General features: G+C 43.1%; 1 protein-coding gene across 3 annotated transcripts in view; it reads right to left on the bottom strand.

Annotated features, from left to right (window-relative positions):
• Positions 1 to 10,466, bottom strand: part of LOC100750001 (extracellular sulfatase SULF-1 homolog) — a 79,039-nt gene that overhangs the window by 14,400 nt on the left and 54,173 nt on the right. For all 3 annotated transcript variants that reach the window (XM_024367206.2, XM_012385006.3, XM_003489024.4), the window contains exon 4: positions 3,085 to 3,406. In XM_024367206.2, the coding sequence (XP_024222974.1) occupies positions 3,085 to 3,406 (322 nt within the window). The remainder of the gene's footprint in view (positions 1 to 3,084; positions 3,407 to 10,466) is intronic.

The following is a 10,466-nucleotide window of genomic DNA, read 5'->3' as shown; positions in this document are numbered from 1 at the left end:
GCGGGGGTAAAAAAGGGGAAAAAAATATTAATTCGTCGAGTGAAACGACTCGGCCAACGGCTGCTTAAGGGCAAGGCAGCGAGTTAAAAGCGTCGTGAAAGCACGTAATTGCGCGTGCTACAGCACACGCATTAATTTCACTCCCTCTCACTCTCACGTTCTCACTCGATTGGCTTTTGAACGACGCGACAAGAGAATGGCGTGATGTACGAGAGCGGAATTAAAATCCCGGTTATGGAATTAAACGACCAGCTTCGCCCCCGTAACTTCTCTAAACGGCTACGATGCAGGCCACTGTGGATCGCTTTTAATTATAGTTTACAGCGTTACGTTTCGATTCGCCGATTCTCCAAGGTATAGAAAAGAAAATAACCAGCTAAATATCCCATTCCAATTTCCTGTAGAATGAAACAAGCGTATTGGTCGAACAGTACCATTGCAGGAATAGAATTCTCCCGTGGTACGCGACTTTATGAGGCTTCATTTCAATTCGTGGCAATTGTTCGTGTGAACGGGTACGTACGTTTACACACGTTTCAACGAACCAACCAGCAGTATTCGAACGTTTGTTCTTTTTGGCGCTTCAATTGCTCGAATACCGTACAACCAGACGACGATCCGCTCGTTTCGAGTCGAAACTGTGCGTAGTTCTAGCCTGAAGTAGTATTGGCTGTTGTGGGTCGGCACGCATTCAGCCTGAAAATCCGACAGTGAATCGCACCGTGTCGTTGCTCCTTTTCCCTAGAGGGCGCCCAAGGAAACGAGGTATCTAGGTACACGAAATAATCGTATCGCGCTAAGTAAATCGCTGCGTGTAAGAAGATAAAAAAATGGATAGGGAACGCAACGACTACCACGCTTTTCCAGTATTTTCTTCGTAATAGCGTCAATCTAATCCCCGCAAGAATTCTATCTTCGAGACAAAGTTGCAGACGGGGGGCGATCCATGGAAAAGAAAAGATCGACAAATGGAAACGGTATCCACCCACGAGGTTTACCGACGCGAGGGGTATCCCATGGTGGAGTCGAATGAAATAGGAGGAAGATCTCTTTTTAGAATCGATCCCGACGGGAAATGCGATCCAGCAAAAATACTTCGTACAATGAGGCAATCTGTAGTCCCCCGTTCACAAAAGACCCTTCGCGAAAACGTCACGCGTTTCTCTCCTCTTGTCGCCGTCTGAATCGCGTGTACAAGTCGTTCAGGTACGCGCTCGTGTCCGGCCAACAAGAAGAGAAACCAAACGAGAGGACGAGAATGAAAAGGAGACGGAGAAACTGCCAGAGGACAGAGACAAAAGATACGTTTTTTTCCATCGTGGAACAGAGAGGTGGATATAATACCTGCATCGTGGAGGTACAATAACGGGGCGTTGTCCAGAGGGGCGAGACGAGACTACCAAGAGGGGTGCACGTTTTTAGTGCTTTTCATCGCACACACTGCACCACCCCGTCTAGGGTACTCCATCACGCGACGATGACACCGTGGCTGCAGTTATCTATCCGGTTGTCTAGTCTAGAGTGCCTCTGTGTCTCTCGTTTTTTCGCCTTCGGTTCCTATCTCTTTCTCTTTCCTCTCTCCTTTACACGCTGTCAAATCATCCACCGACTTCACCGACGTCCGTTTGCGAATTCAGCCCCCGTTGTTCCTTGTTTTCGTTCGCGATTCTTCTTCTCGTTGTCGCGCCAGACCGTTACGAATATCGTCCCGTCCCGTGTATATCCTCGTTAGAACGACGCCTGAATGTCCAACAGCTTGAGAAAACTTTGACACCGGACGTTGGATGGCTGGCGCCCGCGTGCACGCGCACGGGTTCTTCGTAGAAACGGCTCTCGTTGTCAGGAAGCGCGTGTATGGTGGCGTCGACGTCTATGGTACGCTCGCATGTTACCGTTCGTCATGGCGAATGAAAATGAAACGCATCACGTCGGGGGAATTGGAAGTGTAATCATCGAGGTAGAACAGCTTGGACTGGTTTTTTCACGCCATTAGATATTGCTCTACCGTATAGAGTATAGGTATTGTACATTGTGTTTTGTTGTATGTATAATCCTGTATTTGGGAAAATATTGTATGTAATGTATTTTGGTGATTTTTTTAAGAGAATGTAAAATTAAGTATAAAAGTCTAAGGGTATAAAATAAATTCAAAAGTTCTCTCAAGCCAGTACGTTTCTCCACTAGACGCTCGTCTGTGAAAACGACATTACAAGGAATGACCGTTGTGTATCGTGGATGATTCCTTTGTCGAGAAAATGGGAAGCTTCAAGTACTTGAACAAGGCCATTTGATTTTCTAACCGAGGAAAAGAAAGTGTCAAACATTTGAGGATGGTATAAATCAAGCCCTTTTTTATACTGCGTCATGAGCCAAGAGAATCAACTATAGTATGGTATAGTGTAAAGTGACACAGATCATTTTCTGTAAAGAAAGATACACCAATTTTATAAGACTAATCTAATAATATTTCTAAGACTAATTTTATAGACTAGATTATAGATAGACCAATTTTATAAGACTAGTCTAATAATATTTCTAAGAATAGTTTTATAGACTAGATTAGTCTTGTCTTAAATAGTTTTCCAGTGTTATAATCTTACGTTGCTGATGATCTATATATGTCCTATAAATCGTCAGAATATCAAATATCATAAAACCACCGATTCTCCATAAGAGTATACAGCAGTCAGGTTAATAGTCCAACTTATCCTATAATCCGATGTTGAGATCTCTATGCAGAAAATAGCAAATCGCCTCCTACACGTTTCTCCACGCGATTTAATGCGTCAAAAGGATTATCGTTATCGTATATCTCTGCAGCTTAACGTAATAGTCTTGGGGCGATGCTCGAGAAAAGAAGGTAAATTGCGATCTCTGAGAATCTCCGTGGAAAACAAATTCAAATCCTTTCGTGAACCGTCAAGCGTACATGAAACGTTAATTGAAAGCGTATGCTCGAAATGACAGAATCTTTGGTAATTGGCAAATAAATTTCTGATCCGGGGCTAACGAACTGACCCAGATATATCTCGCCCGACACGATAACGAAGGCAAACAGAAATGACAAAGTTACTCGGTACTTACTGGTGTGTAGTGACGTTGAAGAAGAGGTGCGAGAACTGCGGCGCTGAATCCTCGGGACCGTGAGGCGCCGGGAAACTCGCGACCAACATCACCGGCTTCCGGGCGAAATTGTGTTTACTCTGGCGTAGAAAAGCCACGCTGTCGTTCGCTATCAGGTCCGGGTAATAGTCTTTGCTGTACTCGAAGCCGTGCTTTATCTTCTTCCCGTTCATGTTCACGCTGTAGTTGTAGTACCGTGAATTCATTATGAGACCGCCCCATTCTCGCCAGCCTGGCGGTATGTACGAACCGTTGTACTTGTTCAGATACTTGCCAAAGTAACCTGAAACGTGTGTTTGCGATAACGTGAATTAAATTAAATCGCGAATAGTTAGAGGAAACTCGTTTCTATAAATTGATTGTAGGTTTGAATTAATCTGTCCTGTTTTCCTGTGATTCGTGATTAGTAGTTGCAACTGCGAATTCGTGTGTGCGTATGTGTACGTAGGACGAGTGACCTGAGCGCTAGGGTTATGGGTGAATGGGTGAGTATTTGACAGAATGCACACGGATACATGTCATGGTTGAGCTGTGTGTAGCAAGAAGCTGTGTGTTGTTAACTAGTTCTACCTATGTGGTTAAAGTGACTGTATAATTCATAATTCTCACTGTCGTACGAATTATAGATTAGTTAATTGTTGTTCTTTATATACTGGCGACACGTAAACTGGAAGATCGAGTGCGTTTGGGAAAAAGTATGGATCAGAATGTTACTATCGAGTGAATAATGACACCAAGGAGTGGCGAGCTCGTTTCAGGCGGACTTAATGAAAGAAAGATCTCTAACACTGGCTATCGCAATAGTAATTAATGTGCTATGGACACGCTCGGTTCGTCGCAGGAACTGACTCATGTAACAGATCGATTACCCTCCCTAATGTTTTGCTTTTATTTCACACGGCAGTCGAACCGAAAAACGCGGCTTACTCCACGGAACCACCACTCGATCGATCGATTAAGAGAATGTAACTTTCTCGCACTTCTAACTTTCTATTTACCGTCTTCTATCCTTCGTTCGAAAGAACCTAAAGAGAAACAACAGGAAGGAAAGAATAGTTGTGCGTCGAATAACCAGCCATTCGATGTCTGTAAGCTGTCCTAACGATAAATTTTAATCCTTACTTCCACGATTGCCTCTTTATTGATCACCAAATATTAACATCCAATAACAAAAAGTGGATCTGATCAGTTTAGTTCCTAAGATACTCAATTAGAATCTATTCGAAATACTTTAAACAACGAAACACCTTGAATGATAAAATTTTCAATTTCTCACGGATTCGATTCTGATCTAGGAGAATTCCGGGGAGAAATTTCCAAGATTTTCGTTTCGTCCGCGATAAATCAAAAGGCAATCCCATTTTCCACTACCCGTGGAGCCTTTGGTATACAGACACGTCGAAAGATTCATCTCGGGATAGGGGGCGGGGGGTAGCGTTGAATTATTCATACGGGGCACCATCAAATAATTAATTCAAAAGTACCACGCCGTCCCTTTCGTGGTAGCCGCGTTTACATACCTGTAGCCGCGTTTCACTATCGGATAGCCTCTAAGCGGGGGCTTATTTATAACAGTTTGCACGAAGAGGAGCTTCTGAAGGGAGACGGGGCAACTTTTTGCCGGTCCAGGACCACCAAGCTGGTCCAATCGCATTACTCTCGTTTTGTGTTAAACGATGACATCTCAATAAAGGACCGCCTTGTCGAATAGATATAAAGAACAGTAAATCTTCCTGGAATGAACGAGTCTTGGAGCGAAAATTCCACGAGCGATCCTCTTACGTTATCGCCTGAACGATTCCAGCCGTGTACAGTCGCTAGTCTACAATCACTGGTCACTGACATCGTAATAGAATCTTTGATCTGTCTGGGTTTTATCGTAACCTGTCATTAGCACCAGTGCAATGTACTTAGTCACCTTCGAATGGCTGTAATCTTGCAATATTCTTGCTTTCTATCTTCGAAACAGTTGAGTCATCGTTCTTATCTTGTCCTCTAACCACTTAACGCACACGTTTGTATCGATGTATACGGGTGTAGATTCTTTTTAGTTTAACTGATTATTTTAGAGATCTTTATACTATTCAGGTTACGATTTGACTTCACACCGAACTTCACTTCTGGGAAATTTAATTCACGCAGTAAAGAAGCAAGTGAGAGAAAGCTTCGATAATCCTAGTGTTGAAAGAGGAAGGGAGAATATTTCAATTTCAGATGTCAGGGATGGTTTTCAAGCTGAGCCGAGTACGGATCGCGCGAACTGACGTTTCCCGCGGTGCGCCGGGGGAAAAAAGGATGTCGAGCGGATGTTCGACCTGGTTTCTTCTTCGACACGAGACTAGCGGGTAAGGTGGAGAGGAGAGAAAAAAGTAGTCGCGGATTAATTGCCAACGTCGTTTGAAAAACTTTGACCGATCGTCGTTAAGAGATATTGTCGGGCCACTTTTTGAAATCCAGACGCGTTTCGCACGAAACAGGTTTAAAGGATCGTGTTAATCTGTTTGAAAAGAAAATTTGCATAAACGTCCGTCGCTTCGACTTAGCGTTAATCGACCGCGTCCACGATTGAACTTTAATTATTATCGATAAATTCAACTCATTGGACATCGTGCTATGAATACGGTAAAGGCCGATGGCTTGTCTCTTCCGTAATCGAATTAGTTTTTCGACCAACACGAATGGTGTGAAATTTCTTGAATTACAGGAAAGATAACAGCCTAACTTATCAGCGATATCCTTTAATAACCAATTGACAGCTGAATTATACACAGTGTATTTATGAATATTAATTCCTTCCTATCGAGTAATCTGGTTTTCTTGTCGTGCATAATACCTATATCCTTGCGAGGTCGTTGCCACGATCTCCTTTAAGTGCACTTTACGTGACAGTGACTTAGCGCCAGCCTAAAAATATCTGGATGCACCAAGCAGCCGTAAATGTCAATTAGATTGCTATCGCACGATGCAGCACATGCGATGAACGCTAAGCGTTGATCACAATAATGATTAGCTAGACGGTCGACGACGAGTCTAATTGCTATCCCGTCATCCCAATTTATCACTGTCGCCCTGCTCTACCATTTCTTACGTCATTCTTTGAAAATGTGCATTCTTTAAAAACCTACAGTATATACTTTGCTTATGAAAGCGGTATGTTCAAGTATATCGAGTGCTAGACACGGACAATTGTACCTAACTAACTGCACTTTCACTTATGGACACGCATCTATCGTATTGAATGTAAGTACCCATTATATAATCAGATATCCCAACACTTTGAAAAATTTTCCTACACTGGCGTCCATTATAGCTGTTACCCCTTTTGTATTAAGAACAGAAATGGGCTGACTTTTCTTTTGGATCTAAGTCACCATGTCGACGATTTGACGTTAATCGGAGAAGAGGTTCTATTCTATCTGAAACCAAATATTACAACGTCGCCCGCGATTCGACGCGGTTTGCTGGCTCGATGTGCCCTTTTCGTAAATTCGTTTGATTGGCTTGCCCATATTCCCGCCTACACGAGCGTGTATATCCGCTGCATCGACCGCAGCAACCGTTCCACGATTCCCCCCTGCCGGATATTCGTTTTGTTTGTCCGAAGAGAGGAGAACTCGGAGCCGCGACTGGCGCCAGGATATCACGGTTCCTCCGGCTCGTCCTTTTGTCCCGCTTTGTCGGACAGACCGATCGACCGACCCGGCCGGCTATGTCCCGGCTTTTTACGATCAAACGACGTCCAGGCTCGTCTGGCTATTATTTTTGCATTTTTACCAAAGCACTTTGCGCATTTTCGCTTTAACAACGCCACTGGCTGCAGCACCGCAGCCTGCGTTTCAGAAGCAACAGGTAACGCCGCGTCATCCCTCGTACTTCAATTGCCCTACTTTCTTTTCTTCCATTCTGCGATGCCATTCTCAGATAGGTTGCCATTTCCTGCGGATAGATTCTCGTGAGTTTATAATATCGTTATACGTGTACAGGTATATAACACAGTAGTTAGGTTCCGTTTCCGAAAAAATGCCGTTTAGCGCAAAACGTTGCGAATTAACGCAAAAATGGCGGTTAGATTTCAACAGTTTATTAATATTATATGTTTATTAAAACAATCAATAATTAATATGAAGTATTACTAAAAATGGATTAAAAGTTGCAATATTCAGAAATCCCACACACAAATTTGGACATCATATCACGCTTACTTAACTGAGGAACATCGAATGACGATGCGCTAAGAAACTGTTCGTTTTTACATGAATTTCTCCAATTTCTCCAATTCTCGGTGATACGGCGAAATCGTGTTGTAAGAACACGGTTGTAATGCGAAAGAGGCCTACGTAGTTAGAATGGTATCGCACATGTAGTTAAAATATTTCATAACTCAAAACGATTCAGCTTCGTGTTAAAAATTGACAAACTTGTTTGTGTCGTTTTTCGGAAACATATAGTATCGAGGTCGTTGCATCGGAGGTCAAGGTCGCTTGAAAGTTACGAGGAGTCGTAAAGAGCACGTTGTTACCAGGCCATTTGAAGAGCACGTTGTTACCATGGGGTTCTGTAGAGATTGCGTTATTGGTAGTAAAGGTCGTTTGAAAATCTTAGACGGATCATCGAGTTTGTTAACATAGATTTGGAAACTTATTAAGGGTTATCGAACTTCTAATGTCTAGAAATAGACATGTCTATTTCTAACCTAACCCTTAATAAGTTTCAGGTTTCAAACGTTTCAGGTTTAACGTAGATTCTCTAACCTAACATAGATCCTGAAGATTACTCGAAAATCATTTTCCTATAAAATAATCGTTTTACGTTATTTGAAATAATTATTGTGATACTATATATTGTGATACTATAAGATGATACCTTATACATCTACCTGACAAATAACAAATCATTCACAAACGCAATTATTCTTATAATGTAATTTAGAACGCTTTAAAAGTTGTAAAAAGTTGCTCGGTGATCGGATATTTTAAAAGCAAACGTTCCGCGATAAACGTGTAGCGCGCTCCAACAGTGCAGTGGTACTTCAGCAATGACAAAAGAATTTCAATGAACAAGAGCCGCGAGCCCCATCCCCAAGTGCATGGTACAAAAGCCTGCGTCCGCTGGTGCTCCAGTTAAATCTGATTAGCTGCAAGCAATGCAGTTCATAAATCCGATAGCAGCATGTTAAAGCTGCTCTATAACGGCGCGCCGGTGAGATATATCGGAAGAAATTTGGAGGTTGGTTGCGAAGATTGTCATCATCGTTTCGGACTCCTGTCACGAAAATGGATCAACGGGTTCGGGACAGCCGAATTAACGAACAGCACAGGAATTAGCAAGGTTAAGTTACACGTGGCTATATTCGGCGCATCGCGATGAACCAAATCGCTAATGGGTCTCCTTCCAATTATTTTGGCCGGTTGTTTCGTGCGCCAAGGGTATTAACCCCCTTTGAAGCTGGCTCGGATCGTTCGCGTGTCGGCCCGTTTCTAGGATTTTCAAACGTCCCGCGGACGATTTAAAGGTGCATCGCATGTATCCAACGCGAGCCAAGTTTAACGAGGCCCGTAAAAACGTATCACATAAGAAATAGCAGCTTTATATTATACACAAATCACCAGTTATTACGAGGAAATTTCGTGATCCCGAGCCAGTGGTTCGAGACCAATAAAAATATATCCTTTTACGAGTAATAAGGAGATGACGTACACGCGAGAAGTTCATTCGACGAACGAGCATCTTTGAAAGTATCGTTGATTCTAGGAACCATGAAACCAGTCAGGATGTTCCTTTCTCAGACTCTGTTTGCTTTTCTGACTCGTGTATAGGTCTCGACAAATATAGCCGAACCTTGGTAACTCGAATTCTAAAGGGAAGAGCTGCAATCTTCCAGTTTTGTGCAGGTTTTTCCTTATCGAATTTTTCGGTCAAAATAAATTTTAACAACCTTGTAAAAATTTTTACGGTAGAACGAAAGCGATTGAGCAAAAATTTGGTCTTGTAGGAGTTCGAGTTATTGAGGTTCGACTGTATCGTGAACGTCGTTGGTGCATCGTCGAACTGTTATTTGCAATTTCTCGGAAGACTTTAAAACATCGTTTCGCCGTGAAGTAAACTCATGGTAATTCGAAGGCACCGCAATTACGCGAATTGTCGCATTTAATAAGCGCCACACTTACCAAACATTAATCAGAGAAAATGCTTCTGAATAACATTTGTGCCCTCGTCTCGCGTTGATACCGTCATTACGCAGTTATTGTGATTATGTACATAATGGGGGCCGATTTGTCTTATTATCGGAGCAAACGATTTCGCCCCGTGTTCCTCGTTTATTCTCAATTGTTCATTTCTTAACGAGACTACTGGAAGACCGTTGGTAGTTCGAACACAAGAGAAGTCTGTATTCGAAAATCCATTCGCGAACAAACGTTAACAAGTTGTACCATCGAGGGTAGAAACACCTTTCGGGCGCAGCTGCACCTGCATCGCAAACGCGATTATCAGCTACACGACAACTCCTACGTATTTCCAGGCCTGACATTTCCTGGAATTTGAGTGGGTGCTCTCCATAGAATAGCGCTCCACCTCTATAAACTGAAGATCAATCGTCTCAAGCTGTATAAACTGGAATCCGGAACTCTTATGTAAATAACTGAAATGCCAGCAAGTGTATAAGGAAATTACGATATTTTAGATATCCGAAGAATGGGAAAGGTACTTTAGATACAAGCAAAAGTAGTATGAAACACGATAAAACCAATCAATCATGATCATATGATCACGTAACATTTTCTAGAAAATAAAAAACTTATTTAAAAGCAGTACAATTTGGATGTCTAGTTATCTACACTAGGGTTGTAGCATAGTGCAACGTGTTGCCAGAGCTTGCGAAATTTCCCCGTCTCGTATCCTTTTTTCGCGATTCGAATAAATCCCAGAAGAGGAAAACGCGAAGAAAATCACGTCTCTTGTTCGAAAAGACTGCAGTGGTTCCGGCGGCTTAAGGTTTAAGGTGTCATTCGTTTTCACCCAATCACAGGCAGCTTCGCACGCCTTTTGACGACGGCGTAGAGAGGGTCGCAAAAGCCCAATGAATGCACCGATCCGCAGAGCTGCACCTGCATCGTGGGGGCCCTTTTGTGCTCGCGATGTGTGCGACCCTCGTGTATCTTGCGGCGAGCTTGTGGGTGCCCCGTGTTAGCCCGGCTCGTCTTCGACCTCCTCTCCTCTCTCCACTCTCTTATCCTCTTTCTATCTCTGTCTGGCCTTCGGTCCTCGTTTCCCCCTTCAGCATCGGTGTTCTCTTTCCTTCGTGTCCCACGCGAGCACTCGAAAAACTGGCGGCGCGTCCTCTC

The sequence above is a fragment of the Bombus impatiens genome, unplaced genomic scaffold, assembly GCF_000188095.3.
Source record: "Bombus impatiens unplaced genomic scaffold, BIMP_2.2 scf_0317, whole genome shotgun sequence".
In the NCBI taxonomy this organism is placed as follows: domain Eukaryota; kingdom Metazoa; phylum Arthropoda; class Insecta; order Hymenoptera; family Apidae; genus Bombus; species Bombus impatiens.
Note: the sequence above shows the minus strand (reverse complement) of the source record. Positions and strands in the feature narration are given on the sequence as shown.